This window comes from Lampris incognitus, chromosome 2 (genome assembly GCF_029633865.1).
Source record: "Lampris incognitus isolate fLamInc1 chromosome 2, fLamInc1.hap2, whole genome shotgun sequence".
NCBI lineage: Eukaryota > Metazoa > Chordata > Actinopteri > Lampriformes > Lampridae > Lampris > Lampris incognitus.
In genome coordinates, this window is record NC_079212.1 from 106,360,076 (window position 1) to 106,381,459 (window position 21,384).

The 21,384-nt window shown below is 42.1% G+C and overlaps 1 protein-coding gene across 2 annotated transcripts in view; it reads left to right on the forward strand.

Annotated features, from left to right (window-relative positions):
- dag1 (dystroglycan 1) overlaps window positions 1-20,033 on the forward strand; it is a 60,326-nt gene extending 40,293 nt beyond the window's left edge. For both annotated transcript variants that reach the window (XM_056273492.1, XM_056273493.1), the window contains exons 3-4: window positions 14,882-15,367; window positions 15,649-20,033. In XM_056273492.1, the coding sequence (XP_056129467.1) occupies window positions 14,882-15,367; window positions 15,649-17,475 (2,313 nt within the window). In that variant the 3' untranslated portion in view covers window positions 17,476-20,033. The remainder of the gene's footprint in view (window positions 1-14,881; window positions 15,368-15,648) is intronic.
- The last annotated feature ends 1,351 nt before the right edge of the window (window positions 20,034-21,384 follow it).

The following is a 21,384-nucleotide window of genomic DNA, read 5'->3' on the forward strand; positions in this document are numbered from 1 at the left end:
CTAATGCTCTGGGCTCATTTTTGCCTTGGCGAGACTGAGACCACGTCTGTGAATTAAACTTACTCAGAGAGACAAGACTGACTATTTTATTTTTATCACAAAGTTTGCCACCACAGTCCTGGATCCTGTTCTGACAGGATCCAGGACAAATTAAGCCCTGGTTTGAGGAGCATGATGAAGTGTTCAAGGTGTTGCTCTGGCCTCCAAATTCTACAGACCTCAATCCGATTGAGTATCTGTGGGATGTGCCAAACTGACAAGTCTGATCCATGGCGGCTCCACCTCGCAATTTACATGACTTGAAGGATCTGCTTGCAATAGTTTGGCGCCAGATACCACAGGACATCTTCAGGGGTCTTGTAGAGTCCATGCCTTGGTGGGTCACCACTGTTTTGGCAGCACACAGAGGGCCAACAGCATATTAGGGCAGGTGGACATAATGTTTTGGCTAATCAGTGTATAACTCTGAGGGTTAAGGTCAATGAGGGGTCCTCACAAAGATATGTAGACTTGTAAGTGTGTGTGTGTGTGTGTGTGAGAGAGAGAGAGAAAGTGAGGGGGTTATAGTTTGTGTGCGTGTGTGTGTGTGTGAGAAAGAGCGCGGAGGTTATAGTTTGTGTGTGTGTGTGTGTGTGTGTGTGTGTGTGTGTGTGTGTGTGTGTGTGTGTGTGTGTGTGTGTGTGTGTGTGTGAGAGAGAGAGAGAGAAAATGCGAGGATGTTATAGTTTGTGTGTGTGTGTGTGTGTGTTTGGGTGGTTGTCAGAACACATTGGGTAGCTGTTTGGATCTCTCCCTACTTGATGAATGGAGACAGTAGCTTGCTCTTATAAAGGGCCGTTCCCCCTGGGAGCGTTTTGGTGGGAAAAAAAGCGACTATCTCTTCTACTCCCCTCACTTTACTTCTCTCATTTCATCCTGTCTTTCTGTCCCTGCCTTATGCACTTTGTCCCCCCCCCCACTATCTCTCTTTCTCTCGCTCTCTCAGACGCACATACACACACAACCACACTCACAAATGTTCTCTCTCCACTGTTTCCCAGTCTTTCACTGTCTCTTTCTCCTCTTTCACTGGAATCGCTTGTTAAAATTTCCACTGTTCTCAGTTCCTATGCTGCTGTCTGCCTGTGATGGAAGGAATCTGTCTGCTAACCTCTCTTTCTTATCACTGTCATTATCTCCCTCTCTCTCCTACTCCTCTCGCTCACTTTATCTTTTTTCTCAGTCAGGCTTCTACTTCTCTGCCCTGCCAATGCAGACTAGCCACCAACTACAGCTAGCTACCCCCATCTCTCTGTCCTCCCTCGAAACGTCCCTCTTTATTTTAGATAACCAGCTTCTTACTTTCTTCTTTGATCTCCATTACTTATGGCGATTGCGGCTTCCCATCGTATTATTTCTTTCCCGTTTTCCACCTTTTCTTCCTGCAGCTATTACAGAGCAACGCCAAGCAGCCCCCCCATCTCTAATTCACTCTTTCATTCCTTCATTTATACATGTATTTCTGATTTTTTCCAAACCTAGCCATTCAGTAACTTTTCAACAGGGAAAATGTTGCTGTTGTTCTTTGTTCTCTCTTGCTCTCTCTCTCTTGCTCTCTCACACCTTTCCAGATCCGTCTCAGTCTCTTCCCAACGATACACCTTTGCCACCGTTTCTCTTTATAGAGAGTTGAAACCCATATACTCCTGTAGTTGCGTAACTGGCAGCATGGCAGTGGAAAACTGGTATTAAAGAGAGAGAGAAGGAAACCCAAAGATTAAAACACACCAGAACATATGAGTCATCCTAGCTGTTAGCTAGTACACTGTGAATAGTTTACTGGCAGCAGACCGGTAGAGGTCACGTTGCTATGTAGCTAAACATACAGTAGGCTGTGTTTGGTTCATATGTTCCAAATTATATACTAGTCCCGCAAATTCATTCATAATTCAGAGTTTTTCAGTTTTAGCAGGGGGTTGTGTGTTTGACATACTTCTGCTGCTCTTGTATCCGCAGGAGCATTTTGCCGTCAGCCATATTAATGCCTCCATGTCAGTATTGGATTTCCACACAATTTCCATTTGACCTTCAGCTCACATTAATAGGCCTACTGCCAAACAACCATGGTTTGACTCCTTAGGCTTCTTACAAAAAAGAAACACTTTCAGCAAACCCCCCCCCCACAAAAAACATAATAATGGTCAGAATGGTTTGATAGGCCGATACCCTCCAATTAGAAAAACAGAAGATGTATTTTAAGCATAGTACCTCATTTATTTTTGTGATTTGTCTCTTTGTAACCTAGCAACCAATCGTTTTGGACCAACTGACCGCTTGTGTTCTCTCACAGGCTGGGATGAGGCCCAGGGGGAAGTTGGGCTGCAGGATGAGGTGCTTCTTTTATCAGCTTGCCAGTCTGACCAAGTGTCCTGAGCCATATTTGGTTTGTGTGTGTTACGGTAGCAGATTATATTTAGATACTTGATGCTATGATTATAGATTGACCTCTTAAGGCAGTAACATGCATGGTAACAGCATCTTATTGTTGAGTTGTCTTGGCAGTGATATTTAGGTCACAATGAAACAAACATATTGTCCAGAAATTTTATCCTGCTGTACTTTTTTTGCTTATCGTTGCAAGCATTTCCTCTCACAGCACCCAAAAAAATTGCAAGTAAACAAAGTGTCACCCACCTTAAGAGCATACATTAAACATGATACAAAAGGAATACAAATGGGTAATTTTACTACCAAATAGCTTTAGAAAGCTTTACCTGTGTATGTCTTCACACTTTAATGTTTGAATATCCCCCATCGTTTCAGGTAGCAAGAAACAACAGATAAAGCAATCATTTTGAACTTGAACACTATTCCAAAATAACAATTCATAGCAATGCAATGATACCGATACTGGGGTTGGATATTGGGCCGATGCAGGGTAAAATGGAGTATTGGTATCGAATTTTTTACCCAGGAATAAAATCCAACACCTAAGCCAGGAGTAACATGATATAAATAGAAGCAAACTGGCATGCGTTACTGCATTTTTGGCACATGGAAGTCTGTATTTTGTTAATAGTGGAACAAAAACGGATTTTGTTTCAATTATTTGGCCCATTGACAACAAACTAATGGTCTAAGTCTGCAGTGCTGAGCAAAATTATTGGATTGGATAGGTTCAGTGTCGGCCAATACTTTAAGATTCAAACTCAGAATGGCAGTGGAAAAATAATCTAGGTGCATCCCTAACAATTTGAGCTCTAAAATATAGAGGTCATTTGAATGTGGTCTGTAAAAATATTATCCATCTGAGGTTTCCAGGTAGTGTAGCGGTCTATTCCGGTGCCTACCAGCATGGGATCACCAGTTCGAATCCCCGTGTTTTTTTCAGTATCATAAGTTTTCCTACTCACAGGTGTCTTGGTAAAAGTCAAAATGTAAGGGCGTCCAAGTAGCATAGCAGTCTTTGTTTACCAACACGGGGATCGACGGTTCAAATCCCCGTGTTACCTCCGGCTTGGTCGGGCGTGCCTACAGACACAATTGGCCGTGTCTGCGCGTGGGAAGCTGGATGTGGGTATGTGTCCTGGTAGCTGCACTAGTGCCTCCTCTGGTTGATCGGGTCGCCTGTTTGGGGGGGGGGGGTAGCGGGATCCTCCCCACGCTACATCCCCCCGGCAAAACTCCTCACTGTCAGGTGAAAAGAAGCAGCTGGCGACTCCACATGTATCAAGGAGGCATGTGGTAGTCTGCAGCCCTCCCTGGATCGGCAGAGGGGGTGGAGCAGCAACCGGGACGGCTTGGAAGAGTGGCTAATTGGCCGGATACAACTGGGGAGAAAAAAGGAGGAAAAATCCACAGAAAAAAAAAATCATCGATCTGTGATCTAGCGTTGTAGGTCAATTCTAACAATATCTGTGTCTTGATTCATTTTAGTTTTGGCGTGTGAAGTCATTTAGTCCTAGAGGATTAGTCCTCCTCATGTTGAAACAGAACTCCTCATATGTTATTCCTCTCATCTTGAATGCACTATGTTTGACCATATTGATTTTGTCTTGAATTACCAGACCTCCTCTCTTCTTCAGGCAATATCGCCTTCCCATTTCTGCATCTTCAAAAAAAAAAGAAAAGAAAAAAAAGGGTCTCTATCATGTCCCTCATTATCCCCAAGCTATGTGTTTAAGATTTAATGATTTGTGTCGGTACTATAGCTTGTTAGCTGGGAAAAAAGATAGCTAATGTTTTATTCACACTGCATCAAAGAAAAAAGGCATAATTGCTGACTTAGGGACAAGCGGGTGCTCGGCCGAGTTTTTCGTCAGGCATCTTGGAGGAGAAATTATTCTTTAAGGATGTATTTGGATGTCAAGAAATGTTGATGGAGACAAACAGGGGGATGAGGGAGAGTATGATCACGAAAATACTTGTTTGTAGTTGGAGGTTGGAGGAAATTGACTTTCGCCTTTTTTTTTCTTTTTCTTTTTTTGCATTTCATCAATGTTGAGTAGAAACCTAGTAGACTAAATCAGTAGAACTCAGAAAATGGTGCTGATCTTTCCCATTTTTCAGACATTACTGTCACATAATTTTAATACAGTAATTCAATATTACTGTTTAGCCCATCATCTTTCAGTATTGTACCAGGATGAAATTTGGATATTGTCATATTGTAATACACAAATGGGTTGTCTAGATTAATGATAACGAGAATCTGTTACCTAAAATTTCTCAGAAAATTAGGTTTGAAATATTTGAGGAAATATTATTTGAAAATTCGTTTTGGTTTGACATTATACTTTACATTACCAGACAGTTCAGTGTGATGAACTTCAGTTGCATTTTTGCATATCTAAGCCAATATTGGGATATATAATGTAAAATACCCTATGATTATCATGATAATATTTTCCATATCACCCAGCGCTGCATCATAATGTATGCTGTAAGTGTTATAGGAATTTGGCGCTTGGTCTTCAGGTCATGTTTCACTGTTCACTGGTTCAATGCTCTGTTGGTCATTGGCGACAAATTACTTGCAACTCTACTTCTTATGCTACACTTTTCAGCATGGAGACTTCTTATATGCACTGAACAAGGTTATTTTACTGTTTCTGGCCCCAATCAGATGCTTAGTACAGTATCATCAATTCCAGTACTGAGCAAGGAAGGGTTTGCAGGAAACCGATAATTTGCAAAAGCAGACAGAATCTTTAGAGAGAGGAAGACCTGATAAGCAAACCAGAGCTACTGCTTCAATTTGGTTTGTTTGAGATGTTGGCTGGTGTTGTTTGCCAAGGAGAGAGCGGGTTGTCCAGCCTCGTTTAGTATTTAATGAGTTTTTGTTCTTGGACAGGACACTGAAGATATGCTGGGAAGTGTCAAGAAAACAGAGATGTTTGTCCTTTCTTAATAGGTGAACAGCACAGAAACCCACACCATTATTTCTGGGGGGGGCATGTTTGTTTGGGTGTATTTGCAGGGGATAGTGGTGTGTGTGTGGGGGGGGTGTGTGGGTGCATGCATGCATACATGCGTGCGTGTGTGTGCATTTGTGTGTGCTGTTCCATGCTAGTATGGACGTAAATATCCCTCCAGAATTGAAATATAATCCAGAACATCTCTACCTTGTGAGGATAATTGGTATGGAAGATGTGTATTTTGTGTTTGTGCGCATTAATCTTTGAATGTGACCTGATTTTAGCAATTCTGGTGGGGCTGCAACGTTTTAGGCAGAGCAGGACCTGAGAGTCTGCAGAAAGTGGACCAAACAGTGACGCAAAGACATGTTGTGCGTACACACACACACACACACACACACACACACACACACACACACACACATACACTCTGTTGTCATTCCAAGCTACACAGATCAAACATACACATCCTGTCAACTGCAAGTACAACACACCTATCAATGAATGTTCGAATGTTCTTCACATGCTGTTGCTGTCTGTCTTTCTATAACTCACTTATTCACATGCACTCCTACTGTCTTCCCCCCCCCTCTCTCTCTCTCCTATTGAGTGTAATAAGATGCTTATTGAGTGTTTGTACTTTGACAAGTATTATGTTTAGAAAGATTTCAAGTCTGTTTTTTGTTAAAAATTTTTGTTAAATAAAGACTATTAAATAAAGACACATGCAGTCACAAAGCAATTGTGAAGCCAGGCCTGGTTCGCGTTGTGCATCGATTCATCTTTTTTTTTTTTTTTTTTTACTTGTGGTATCTATCTTAGCACAGAAGGTCTGGTTATGTTGGTGGGTTTGTTTAGCTGAGGTTGCCTCTTGGACAACTGCTGCAGAAGTGGTTAGCTAAGAGATTATCTGCTATATCCTCCTCTCCCCTCTAGTTTTCCATTTGTTGTTGTCATGACAAAACACACACACACACACACACACACACACACACACACACACACGTTCTTTGTCAATGGAAAAAAAGTAGATGGTGAATTTCTATCTTTCACCATTTTAGCTAAAGCATAGCACTTGAGGAATCACTTGTAGGTGCACACACACACACGCACACACAGAGTTGTGTGCTCTTACTTGGGGCTCTTACTTGCTTATCTCTCTCTCTCTCCCTTGTATTGCACTCAGTCCTGTAAAGTCTATGTCTTTCTCTTTCTCTTTCACATAACACTCTCTCTTTCTCCAACTCTACCTCTCTCTTGCTTTAACTTCTTCTTCCTCTCTCATGCACAATTATGTGAACAATGAGCATTTTCTGTTGGCTTGTGAGTATCCATTCAGTACTGTTAACTGCAACTAAATGGTGTTTCCCAACACGGAAAGAGAGTGCAAGTGAGAAAGTGAGAAAAAAACAAAACGAAAGAATGACTGGGGAGAGAGAAAGAGAGAGAGAGAGAGAGCTCATTATGCCTTTGACTGCAGGGCTTGGCAGCCAGGTTTACTTCAGGTTGGGTGAGTTTCTCTTTTTGATTGAAAGAGAGAGTCTATGGTTTTAATTCAGGTTTTACTGCTAAGAGTCTGCTCAATCATCCTATTTTAACAACTACAAAATAGGAGTGTTTTTATGTGACTGTTAGGGTGTGTGTGTGTGTGTGTGCGCGCGGGCACGCTAGGTCTGGATGAATGCATGCTTGTTCACGCGCACACATTCTGTGGGAAAGCAGTTTTTTTTTTACTGGACTCCGTTCATCATGCATGCATTTTTGTTTGCATGCAAGCTTCTCCTTTGTACGGCACACAGCAGTGGCAAACATTTTAATGAGTTTTTTTACGCTCTCCCCCAGCCGATAATGTGTTGTGCCGTCTTAAAATGGGGGCCGTTATTAGATTTTAGTATACTTTGTGGTACAACATCCTTCTCTCTTGCAGCATATTGTCTTATTCCGTGTTGCAGATGTTTTTCTTGAACTAAAGGTGACCCTGCTATGGTGCTGTAAACCCCGTACAATAACTACTTTTTAATGTAGAAAAATGCAGATTTTCTTTTTCCAAAAAGGAAAAGGTTGATATTTTCTACATACAAGCGTTTCAATCTTTCGCTGGCTGCACAGTACATTTCCATTCCTGGATTGCACAGCTCAAGTGTTCGAATGTGCCTGCCGTGGACCAAGGCCGGGAATGAATTTTTAACTGTAGAAAATGGGCTGTGAGAGGGATTTCCCTCATAAACATCCGCCTGCTTGTTGGCAAACCCAAGGCCCCTTCCTACCTCCCTCCTTTCTACAGCAATTACACCCACTCCCCCCAACCATCTATCTATCCATCCATCCATCCAGCCTTCCTCGTCTCATATTTTCCACTGGAAACACTTGACTGCGCCAACAATTTTGCCCCCTACCTTCTCTCCCTCCATTTCTTTCTTCCCTCTCTCTCTCTCTCTGTCGGTTTTGCTCTCTCTCTTTTGCTCACTTACCCAACACCACCATCCTCCCAGCTTCAACACACCCCAAATCATGGTATCACAAAGGCATGCCAAGCCTCCACTCTCTCCTCCTTCAAAATTTGAGACTTATCTGTTGAGCTGTCACTTGGGTCCCCCTCTAACAATGGACTCCTTTCTCCCTGTTCTCCTTCTGCTGCAACAATGAGCTGCTTTCTTCCGCCATCATACGCCGGGGGACTTGACGCCTCATCCTAATATCTTTATGTTTAGAGGATCACAGTCTCTCCCTCTCTCTCTTGGTCTCTCTCTGTATTGATTGCCTGCGTGATCTCTCCTTGACTTAGAGGCTCTCTATCTTTGCTTCTGCCTCCTTCATTCCCTCGCTGTCCTTTTCACTCTATACTGGTTACGGTCCATTTCTTTCCCCCTTTTTGGTCTCTCTTCCACTTTCTATAGGACTCTCATTCCCTTACCTTCTTTCTCTTTCTCTCTCTCCCTTTTTTCCTTCATCTGTCCTCGACAGAGGTCTGTAATGAAATTACTTGTTTCTCTGCAGAAACGGGTGAGGGAATGGAGGGGTGTTTTTTGCCTTGGTAAAGATAACACCGTAGATGGATGCCATATTACCACAGTGTGTGAGGGGAGAAAATGTGATTGAGAGGAAGAACGGTAGGTGGATAGAAAGTAGCAAGAGACAGGCAGGAGTGGAAGGCCCGGGGAGGGGAAAGGAGGGAAAGGATAAGAGATAAATCTGGAGAGAGAGAGAGAGGTGGCATTTGCCGAGCGATTTCTTCACCTGGGGAGAGAACGAGAGAGACCAATAGAGTGTGCACAACTGTGATCCCTAGTCATAGAGATACTGCATTTATGAATGACTCATAAGCCATAGTATTAACTATCAACACTGTGGCTGGTTTTTTTTGTTTTTTTTTCATTCGCTCTTTTCATTTTGCCCAAGTTGTAACATTATCGCACTTCAAACGGTAGTTACTCTCAATGATGGCGAATTGTAACTCTAGATGACATAGAGGAGGAGGCTGACAGAGCGAGGCCAATGAGGCAAGATAAAAGGAAGCTGATGGCAGTGATGTGATTACGTTGTGCAGTGTTTCACATCCATTGGTCATGTAGACATCAGACACATTTCCACCGTGGTGGCTTATAATGCTGATAGTCGCGGTTTCTTTTTCACTGGTGTGTGTGTGTGTGTGCGCTGGTGCATGTGTGCATCTGGGCGTGTCTTTGTCATCGAGAAAGAGATGATCAAACAGGCCCTGTCTTTGATGAGATTATCATTTCGCCAGTTTTAATTAACGGTCTTTTAAGCAAAGGGGGTGAAGGGGGCAAAACAGATGTGGCACGCTGCTGATCTCTCACTGGGGGTGACAGCCCATGCATTGGCCTCATTCCTTTACTAAATCACCCCTCACCACATCTCTTCGTTACCCGGGTCTTTAACATTGACAAAGATTTTCTTTATCTTTTTTTTGTTGCTTCTTTCACTCTTTCCTGCTTTCTTGCTTTATTTCTTAAGTTGGCTTTTTACACGAAGTAATTTCTATTTTTCACAACTTGATGTACCTCGCAAAAATGTTAAAACACCAGATACAGGGCGTCTGGTTAGTGTGGCGGTCTATTCTGTTGCCTACCAACACAGGGATCACCTGTTTGAATCCCCGTGTTACCTCCAGCTTGGTTGGGCATCCCTACAGCACAATTGGCAGTGTCTGCAGGTGAGAAAACGAGTGTGGGGATGTGTCCGGGTCGCTGCACTAGTGCCTCCTCTGGTTGGTCGGGGTGTCTGTTCAGGGGGGAGGGGGAACTGGGGGAAATAGCGTGATCTTCCCACGTGCTACATCCCCCTGGGAAACTCCTCACTGTCAGGTGAAAAGAAGCAGCTGGTGAATCCACATGTATCGGAAGAGGCATGTTGTAGTCTGCAGCCTCCCCGGATTGGCAGAGGGGGTGGAGCAGCAACCGGGACGGCTCGGAAGAATGGGGTAATTGGCCAGATATAATTGGGGAGAAAAAGGGAGAAAATTAAAAAAACAAACAAAAAACAAAAACGAAAAAACAGATACAGTAGTTGCAAAAGTGTACCATTACAAAACTGTCTCACACCAAGTGAAAGTTTTGTTGATAGTCCATTCTCAGCAACAGAGTCATCAAGATAGATCCCTCAAAAAAAAGGCACAATTGCTTTTCATCTCAGATTTTGCAAGTACAACTGACAAGACATATTGGCACACAGAATGGAGGAGTTGGATCTTCTCTGTAAACTATGTTTACTGTAGCTACATCTCTATTTAAAATATTTCTTTTTCCCCCAGAGTTGCCCTTGTCGCTACATTAATACCCTCCCAAAAAGCCTCTTGCTGGCTGCTCAGCCTTCTCTTCCCTTCATAAATCTTCCAAAACGCAGGGCTTTCCCTGGTTGTTTTAAAGAAGCTCAGGCGATAACCTTGCCAGTGGTGTGGGTTGTGCAGAATGGATAGGGAGGGTATAGAAATCTGTGAAAGAACATGATAACCTTTAGGGCCAAACATTAAGCTCGCTCATTCTAAAGCCTCGTGCCAAGGAATTATGCGAAATATTTTTCTTGACAATTAGGGCATTTGGGATCATTCTTGTGTTCTTCTAGGCAGTAAAAAAAATATAAACTTTCCCCTGATCCATATCAGATTAATAGTATCGAAGAAAACAGAAAATAAGATTGATCGCTAAACAAGGAGACAAATTATCCATTCCTTTTCACATTGTAAAGGAGATGTCACAAGCAGAGGGTAATTCATAAGTGACACCCATTTATGACAGTCTGTGCAACGTTCTTCCTCTGTCAGCTACTGAAGAGCTCCAGCTGAGCAACTGGGAAGGAGCCTTGCTTTAGGTTCAACATCACTAGCAAGCACTGAGAGAGCAGACAATGTTCATTGTTTCTCATTCAATTCCTCTGCCCACAGTTTTCCAAAGGGGGATTTCAAATATAGTGCAGCACGGTGGCCCAGTGGTTTGCACTGTTGCCTCACAGCAAGATGGTCCTGGGTTTCGAACCCCAGGCCGTCCCAGGTCCTTTCTTTGTGGAGTTTGCATGTTCTCCCCGTGTCTGTGTGGGTTTCCTCCGGGTGCTCTGGTTTCCTCCCACCATCAAAAATACATGCATATTAGGGTTATTACTTCTGTCTGTGCCCTTGACCAAGGCAATGGAAAGAAGAACTGGAGTTGGTCCCCGGGCGCTACATGGCGGCTGCCCGCTGCTCCTAGCTACACAGCTAGTATGCGTTAAATACAGAGAGTAACATTCATTTTTATGTATGTACAAAATGACTAATAAAGAGTACTCTATTCAACTTGCCACCTCTCACTGACATACTTGCTTGCCTTTGTCCATGTTATTCAGAGGTATGCAAGCACGTACGTTTGATTTTGCTAAACCTCATCCTGCTTTATCTCCAACACTTCAGGCAGCTCTGGAGCCCGACAAATTGAATGAGGTGGCTCTATTAATTCTTCGTTTACCCATTTACTTGGCAGCAGGTAAACAAGAAATTATCCGCATGCTCCCAGGTCGAAACTAGGCAATTTACAGAGCAATTATGACAGCTATGACAAGATTACTGCCTGGCAACTCACATGGCTTCTGCAGTCTCTTTATGATTTAATTTGTTGTGCCATGTCATGAGGCACTCAGTTCGAAGTTTTGAGGCAGTTGCAAACTCCTGACCAATCAAATCAAGCATGGCTCTGGGTGTTTAGATTTGAAGATACAGAAGTAGTTTCTTTTTTTTTCTTTTTTCTGTTGTTTACCTTTGCATACGAATACAGTTTGTGTACAGGTTAACGTTTAAAGGTCTTTGGAAATTTTCCCCATGTTGCATTACATTTGAATGGAGTTGGACCACTGGTTTTGCACGAAGTTTCACTGCAACTCTAATTGGTCTACAGACAATGAGGCAGGATCAATGAGTCCTAGGGCTGTCTGTTCGATGTACATACAAAAGACAGCTATTTTCTGGAACTGACTGGGTCCTAGCTTCCCGATGGACTTCACTGCAAGCTTCTATACTGATCAGAAAATTATCAAAATAAGTATGACATATGACACCCATGTCAGATCGGACATAGACCACCTCACTGTCAAGTTAAAATGTTTTTTCACCCAAATGTTTTATTTTGCATTCTTTTGGCTAGAACTATGTAAAAAAAAAAAATCAAAACGGAAAATTTAATTGTAGACCATATATTTTAAATCTTACAGTTGGGATGGTTGATGTGGTTGATGCAGATATTGATCTGCATATGTTGCATGATATATGCAGTTATATTATGTATAAATTCCAGAATAAAACTACTTAAAGAAATGTAAATGCCCTCTCATCTCTAAACCACCCCCCAGCCTGCAGAAAGTAATGGTTTTTAGTTGGCCATAATGTGAAACAATGCTGGATTTTTGACAAAGAAAGACTGCCATTAATTGTTCTGATACTTACACTCTTGCATGGATAGATAAATGGATGGATGGAGAACCTATTCTTATCCTACAGCATCATATTTTGATGCTTTTGTCAAGGTGTCAGTATGATGCACAAGGTAGTACCCTTCATCATCTGTATGAGACACAGTAGGTTAAGGACAACTTCTGCATCTGCGTAAGACATAGCAGATTTACTTCTAGCTAACCTCAACCCTAGACTTGAACCAAAACTAGCTGAAAGTTTAACATAGGAATCTATGGAACATTGTCTCATACAGATGCTGAACGGTACCTTGTACCTAAAATCAATACATTTGCAAAGCAACAATATGACAACCATGGGATGAGAATATGTTGGGATGGATGGATGGATGAATTGAATGATTAATTCATTCATTCACTCATCCATTGGCTATTTAATCTTTGAGTCAGCAAGCAACCATTAAAATATCATCTAAAAATGAGGGGGCGATAATATGAAATTATAATTGACACGTGTTCAGTGTGGTCCTTGCTGTTTTGTTTTTGTTTTTTTATTTATTTGGGGCACAGCCCAATGTTGCCCATCATCTACCCCTTGGAGGTGGGGAGGCAGAAGTTTTGTCTTGAGGAAAAATAGGGGTTTGAGGAGGTACAGGTACAGGGGAATGGAATTAGTCCAAGGGAAGGAGCTAAAAAATTGCTGTCAAGGAAAGGATGATTGCTAAATTTATCAATACTAGTGAGGTGTGTTTCTTTGGTTTGGTGAATCAGAGAGAGAAAAAAACAAAAAACAAACAAACAGGCATGTGTATGCGTGTCTGTCACTGTATGGCCTTATTTGTGTGTATGTCCAGACAGTGTTCATGCATGTCTATCTGAATGTGACTCCCTGCATGTACTCTATATTTTTGCATGTGTTCTTTCTGAACTCCAATTCATGTACATATATGTGTGGAATAGCGAGCATTTGTCTGAGTGTCTGGCTTCCACAGCCCTTTTGTGTGTATATGTGTGTTCATATGCTTGTGTGTATGTGTGTGTGTGTGTGTGTGTGTGTGTGTGTGTGTGTGTGTGTGTGTGTATTTGTGTGTTTTCCCCAGGCACTGCCTGTGTGCTGGTTAGAGCATTAATGATGTGTCTTGGGAGCGTTCCCTCTACATAATTTATCAACCAAGATTTATTAGCCGCAGAATTAACTTGTAGGGACCGGGGAGCGGTGCAGGACGCATTTGTTCTTGCTTTTGGATTTATGTGTGTGAATGCATTGTCACTCCCTTGTGATCCATTTCTCTCCATCAGTCTCCTGCCATGGGGGTGTCCCCAGCCATATAATTGGCTAAGTTATTTCAATTTAAGTTGGACCTAAATTAAGCTTTAGAGGTGTCTCTCTCGCTCTCGCTCTCGCTCTCGCTCTCTCTCTCTCTCTCTCTCTCTCTCTCTCTCTCTCTCTCTCTCACACACACATATATGTGAGCGAGGGTGGTTTCTTGTGTCAGAACGGGACATGTACTGTTTGCTCAATGGACTGAGGCATACGCCGTGTGTTCTTCGAATCCATAAGGTTTGAAAATAAACCTGTCTGCCATCCCCTCTGCTTAGCCATACATACTGATTGAAACTGAAATAGTGTTCCACAGCTGTGCTGGATGTATATCTGTGTGCCTTTGTTTGAGTAATAAAGGATAGGGGTCAGTGGACAATCTAAACCCTTTTTCTTCAACGTTGCAGTTCTAGATTTCATTTATGTGGTCTTCAACTTGTCACTTCCCCCGAGTACAAGCACGCAAACAGTTTATTTTACCAGTCTTCCTTTTCATTCTCAAAGGCAAAGTGTCACAAACAAGTATTACCTGCACACATATAATTACTGAAAAAAATAAGAAAAACTGAGGAAGTAAAAACTATCTTATGACCGAAGAGAGTAAAAACAAAATACCTAAAAAATTAAAAAATAAAAACGAAAAATGAAATGCTGTTCCTTTTCTAAATGTTTTTTTCCCCATCTATTGCTAGTCCTGTCTCGAAGATTTGTTATTGCAGACCAAGGATGTACTATATTAAAGGAACAATTCATTTTTTTTCTTATGACTATTCCCAAACTTGGTTGAATCACTCTAAAGGAAAACAGAAATAAAAAAATGAAAGTTTTATGCCAGTAAGGGGATGTTTATTTTTTTATGAATTACATTCCCTTACCCCAAAGAATTAGTACTATTAACAAGAAGAATTAGACATTTAAGGAAAGGTTTTTTTTAGTTAAAATTGTTTTAAAGATTTTAATTGTGAAAAATCACTGAATATCCTGTTTTTAGAAAGTAAAAATGTCTAGTTTTAATTTTTCCTACTAATTTTGTCTGTCTCAGATCAGGCACAATTTTGCTTTGCTTGCTTTTAAATTTTTGATTTTGTTTTGTACCACTGAAATATTGAAGGCATTCCTTAATTAGATGAAAGTCATTCATCAATTTCCAAGTTTTCGATTATCTTTAATTCAAGCACAACTTTTTTCATTTGAAAAATCTAACACATCTTTCTCATTTGTCACTCCTCTCTGTTCACTCTCTCTCTCTCTCTTGCTCTCTCTCTCTCAGATCACAGAGACAGGCAAGGATTCCCTCCCAGGTTGGCTGCACTGGGATGCTGACAGCAGAATCCTACAGGGTCTGCCCTTGGAAGAGGATAAGGGGGTCCACTACATCTCAGTCTCCATCTCTAACAGCACCAAGGCCTTCTTCACCTCCTCTTCCTCTCCGTCCATTTCCTCAGAGGTCTTCTCCATAGAGGTGCACCCAGAAGATCACTCAGACACTGATGTGACACAGCTGATGCTCAACCAAGCCTCCACAGACAATGGGGCTCAGCCATTTATGTGCAGCAATGAGGAACCAGTCACAGTCCTGACGGTGATCCTGGATGCAGATTTGACCAAGATGAGCTCAGAGCAGAGAGTGAGGCTACTGGATAATATGAGAAGCTTCTCTGAGGTGGGGCTGCAGTACATGAAAATCCTCCCAGTAGTCAATAATAGACTGTTTGACATGTCAGCATTCATGGCTGGACCAGGGAATGCCAAAAAGGTAAGTGAGTGACTGAATAGTCAGCCTAATGAATGTCTAAATGAATACTACCGAGTGACAATTGATGAAGGGATAGATAGATAGATAGATAGATAGATAGATAGATAGATAGATAGATAGATAGATAGATAGATAGATAGATAGATAGATAGATAGATAGATAGATAGATAGATAGATAGATAGATAGATACATGGAATGAAAAATGGATAGATAAGTGGGTAAAAGAATTAATGGAGTGATTAAATATATATCATCTTTATAATTTTCTTTTTCCTCGAGGTGGTAGAGAATGGAGCTCTGCTGTCCTGGAAACTGGGCTGTGCTCTAGACCAGACCACAGTCCCGAACATCAACAGTGTTCAGATACCTGCGAAAGAGGGCACCATGTCGGCTAAACTGGGGTACCCTGTAGTGGGCTGGCACATTGCTAACAAAAAACCCCATATTCCCAAGCGGGTGAGGCGTGCATTGAACAACACACCAACACCTGTTCTCACTGTACTTCCCCCAACAACTCTTGCAGAGCCTTCAGTGAGGATTGTTCCGACCCTCTCCTCTCCATCTATTGCTGGACCCACAGACAGCTCTGCTCCCCCAGTGAGAGGCCCTGTTCCCTTGCCGGGTAAACCTACAATCAAGGTCCGTGACCCCACTGTCCATACACCAACCTTGGGACCACCTCAGCCAACCAGAGTGATGGAAACCACCAGCACTATCCTAATCCAGCCAACCATGACCAGGCCTACATATGTTGAAGCCACTGCCACTCCACCCACACCTACCAGAAGACCCACCAGGAAACCTAAGAAGCCGAAAACCACGCCAGTTCCTAGGGAGCCAAAAGCCACAACAGCCAAGCCACCTAGGCGCACCACACCATCGTCCGGACTATTCCCAGACGTGTACAATGAGAAGCCTGTACTACGCAATCCCATTGACCAGGTCAATGCATTGGTGGGCACTTACTTTGAAGTCAAGATTCCTTCCGATACATTTTTTGACAAGGAAGATGGGACCACAGACAAGCTGCGCCTTACACTGAGAAAAAATCACAATGAGATTGTGGGAGATAACTCCTGGATCCAGTTCAACACCACCAGCCAACTCCTCTATGGCCTGCCGGACACCCCACATGTTGGCAAGCATGAATTTTTCATGCAGGCCAGTGACAAAGGTGGCCTGAATGCCATTGATGCCTTTGAGGTCCGGGTGAACCGCTGGCCTATCAATGACAAGACTCCAGTGACCTTCACAGCCCATTTTGAGGGTGAGCCTCAATCAGTGACAAATGATATCCATAAGAAGATCCTTTTGGTACAGAAGCTGGCAATTGCACTAGGTGATCGCAACAGCAGCACAGTGAGCCTGAGAAACATCACCAGAGGGTCCATCCGGGTGGAGTGGACCAACACCAGCCTGCAACAGCACCCTTGTCCAAAGGAGCAGATCACAGCATTGAGCAACAGGCTAGCTAGTCCTAATGGGACGCTTGAAATGCACTTCAAAAACACCATGGACCCAGAGTTCAAACCAACGGATGTCATGGTTAGGGGACGGGCAAGTTGCAGAATGTATTCCTTCATCCCACACGGGGAGATTATTTTCCCAGAACCTCCAGCAGTCACTCCAGCCCTGGGAACAGGTCGACAGAGTGCAGATGATGTGTATCTCCACACAGTCATCCCTGCTGTTGTGGTGGCAGCCATTTTACTGATTGCTGGCATCATTGCAATGATATGCTATAGGAAGAAGCGAAAGGGCAAGCTAACCATTGAGGATCAAGCCACCTTTATCAAGAAAGGTGTGCCAATTATTTTTGCAGATGAGCTGGATGACTCCAAGCCCCCGCCCTCTTCCAGCATGCCTTTGATTCTTCAGGAAGAGAAACCTCCTCTTCCCCCTCCAGAGTACCCTAACATGGTCACACCAGAGACAACTCCCCTCAACCAGGAGCTGCTTGGGGAGTATACCGCTTTGCGGGATGAGGATCCCAATGCACCTCCCTACCAGCCGCCTCCCCCCTTCACTACTCCAATGGAGGGCAAGGGCTCCCGTCCCAAGAACATGACCCCCTACAGATCACCTCCTCCCTATGTGCCACCCTAAGACTTTCTGAGCCCTCCCCTTGTAGGGTGGAGGAAGATGCCTGAGAAACTGACGGTTTCCTTGATGATATTTGTCTCTTTGGATATATACGGGGGGAGGGGGGTATAAAAAGAGGTGCTATTAGGACTGTAAAACTAATGGGAACTTAGTCTGGGAGGGGGAGTAATGGGAGGGGAAGTGAACTACAAGAGAAAGATTGGCTGATTGGCTGAAAAAAGCTGGGTGGGACTACTGTTTAAGTGGTAGCCCAGCTAATGTGGTGGCCTGCAAAGGACAAAATAGTTCTTGTCATGTTGGCTAAGCAGCGAACCAGTTAGTCGGCAGTTGGAAGAGGTTCTCATCCACCACAGCGCTTTCAAGTTATTTCTTGAGTTCTTTTAAAAGCTGTTCTTTTTCCTGTTTTTGTGTCTTTACCTCCCCACACTTTTTCCCCCTGTAGACTGACTTCAATTCAAAATCCTTTTCTCAACAGCACTCCTTCTTCTGTTACTTTTTGATGAATACAAAAAAACAATAAACTGTCACCAGACTACCGCAGGCGACAACTCTGATTTTTAATAAGAAGCGAGAGATTTTCTGAATAAATAGAGGGGAAAAAAACTGTTATCACGATGATCTCAAATTACCCCTGCAGACATCACAAGAGAATGGGAGGCCAGGGTGTGTGTGTGCGTTTGTGTGCACATGTGTCCGCGTAAGCGTGTGTATGTGTATTCAAACTCAATACTGTTTGCCTTCTAACACTAGCTGTCTGTTTCTATCCTTATTCACAATGTCTAGTAAAGATGAGTATAACAAGGTAGCCTAAAAAAGAATTAGAGGTGAATAATAAATGATTTGCTTGTTTGTTTTAATAATCACTGTATACAGTAACTGGAGGATATTCTGATAGTGTTTTAAATATATTTTTTTATTTTTTTGGTGGTGGAGGAAACAAGAGGGATGGAAAAGAGTGCCTGACTAAAATAACTTACTAGAGCCCTTTTTTCCCCCCTTTGCGTTAAAAAGATGATAGGTCACATCAGAGCTGCCAATGGATGTTACATTATTTCAAAATCCTTCCCTCCAAGTTGCCCTCATCCCCTCTGCAAATCATATATTTTGCCTCTAAATTTGACTAGCCATTGTCATTTCACATGTTTAAAAAAGAGTGATTAGAACTTTTTTGAAGGGAACTCATAATTTTTTTTTCTTCTACCTTTGATAGATATAGGGCCAAAACAGAAAAAAAGATAGTGATCATATAGCCAGACTGTGACATTGTCACATGGCTTGTGATGCATACAATGAAAATTACCTACAAGACTTTAAAACAGCCCTATTTTTAGTTGAAGTCGACAATAGTATAGAGACACTGGATTGCTATTTATCTTTTGGCTCTTTTCTAACAGTTTGAGTTTCTTTTTTTTTTATAAAATGCATGTTGGGTTCAAACTGTATTTATATTATGTTCAAGATATTATCATGGAGGTGAAGAAGAACCCTACAGTTTATTTCAGACCAGGGATATTTTTATTTGTTTTTAATGTAATGAGGTGTTCATTCTCTGCTTTGGGGAGAGACATGGAGACCGTCTTCAAGAGGATTTGACCAATATTCTTATTTAAGAGGTCACAGCTTGTGGAGAGAGAGAGAGGGGGATAGAGAGTGAGAGAGACAATAACTAGCTTGGATGGAGGCAATGAAAAGGAGAGAAAGACGGAAAGCAAATGGAGATCAAAGGTCATTTGAGGGAGACACTGAACAATGGTTGAAGAAAATCTAATTTTTTAATAGAATTTTTTGATACAGCCTCAAATTGTTTGATTATGAAAATAAAACATGATTAGTCTTCTGCAGTTTGTAAAATCTTAGCTTAGAGAGAATTGATTCAATTATATACATTTTTTTTCCTCATGGGTCAACTATTTTTTATTTTATTTTATTTTTTGCTGTGTTTGCATATAGAAATGTATCTCTCACTATACAACGTTGGAATGACCCATATTTTCTGTAATCACAAAAGTTTATTTTTATGTCTTCATGTTTGCTGATGAGTTTCCACTGAAAGTGATCCTTTGCAATAATAACGTAAGGCTCAAGGGAGCAATATGTATAGTTATTGGGGTTTTTTTTGGGGGGTTTTTGGGTTTTTTTTTGCAGACTGCCAAGGTTTTTTGTTTTGCTCATCAAGTGTGCATTGTCATAATAAAACCAACTGGTACAATTTAAAAAAAAATGACCCTTCCCCACTCTTCCTTGTATTTGACTCGACCCAGCGCTCAGTTGGCAACTTGTCTCATCCATAAAAATGTTATCTTGTACTACGTCACATTTGACATCTTATTGATTGTTATAGATGAGTCTTTTTTTTAATCACCATCTTTTTCCCAATACTTTATTTTTGCCTTGTATTGATGAAAAAATCGATCTGATGTCCACAGTTCTGTAGCCCTGCAGGCCTCTCAGCTCTTAGGACTTAAGGGAACGCTCACAATTTTTTGTACTAACTTATTCTATCAAATGACCAGTTGGACAACTCAGTTTGAAAGCTCTGCCCATTAAAAAAAAATCTTCTCTGTGAAAACATACTGTCAGCTCCGTCTCTCTTCACACACACAAATACATAGATGTGGATGGTATTGAGGGGCGTCCGGGTAGCGATATTATGAACCCTACATAGGCCTCGCCAAAATCTCGTTTCTGGCTTTGTCACGTGTGCGCCACCGTAGCAACGCGAAAATATGTTGTTATGGGGTTAGCGCTCATCAAGGAAACGCTGTACCTGTCTAAGTTATCCACAATCAACATTAACGTTTTTAACTCAATCTTTGCTTGCTCCACGTTTGAGCATAGGATACTTCACCCCTTATCATGACTACAAACAAAACGAGCTCCTATATTGTAGTAATATGACTTTTACATTTATACACAGGTAACAACTTACTGATTAGCTTTCTTAAATGTGAGAAAGTCTATTTATTAGATATATGTTCATTTTCAGACAACTAACGTTACTTACCTCCGTTCTGTTGTTGACAGCCAGCAGTCCAAAATTACAAAAGCAGCCAGCTGTCCAAAATTGCGAAAAATACAAAATTACAAAATTGAAGGTAGCTAACGTTAGCTTTGCTTCGCACCGAGTTGATAGTTGATTGTTTCCTTAGCAACGCAGCGGAAATCCGGCGTCCGTTCGCGAGATTTGGGACAGGGTACGGGATTTTGGCGAGGGCTATGTAGGGTTCATAATATCGCGACCGGGACGGCTCGGAAAATGGGGTAATTGGCCAAGTACACTTGAGGAGAAAAAGGGGGGGGGTATATATTACTCAAACGATTAGATGTAATTTGATAATTCCTTCACACCCCTCTTATCCCCCATGACAGCGGTGAATTTGGCAGAGATAAAAACAGTGATAGATGTATTCCCCAGGTACCGCCGGTTGCTGAGTTCATAAACACATCAGGGGGATGACAGATATTAATGAGGGATTGATCTGGGTTTGAACTGCCTACCATTTGAGATGGACGACTGTGTGTTACAAGACAATGCAAAGTCCATTAAAACACGTGCAGCGCCCTGTTTTTACCTTCTCATTTGTTTTTCTACACTCAGCAAACATCAGCAATATGAAGAACACGCATGAAGAGGGACTATTCCTAAAAAAAAGAGGATAAGATTGGGAGGCGTTTGAATGAATTGTAAACATCATGATTATGGTTACTTGTGTGTAACAATAGCAGAAGGCCAGATGAACGGGAAGGGCGTCAAAATTGTTTTGAGGTATCTTTTGCTTATGTCCACTGGGAATTTACTGCTCACTGATGGCTTTTGGTACTTAAAATGGTAGTTTCTAAAAGTCTAAACCACCCACTTGCAAGTAGACTGTTGGGATTACACATGAAAGTTTTTTTTTTTTGTATCTCATG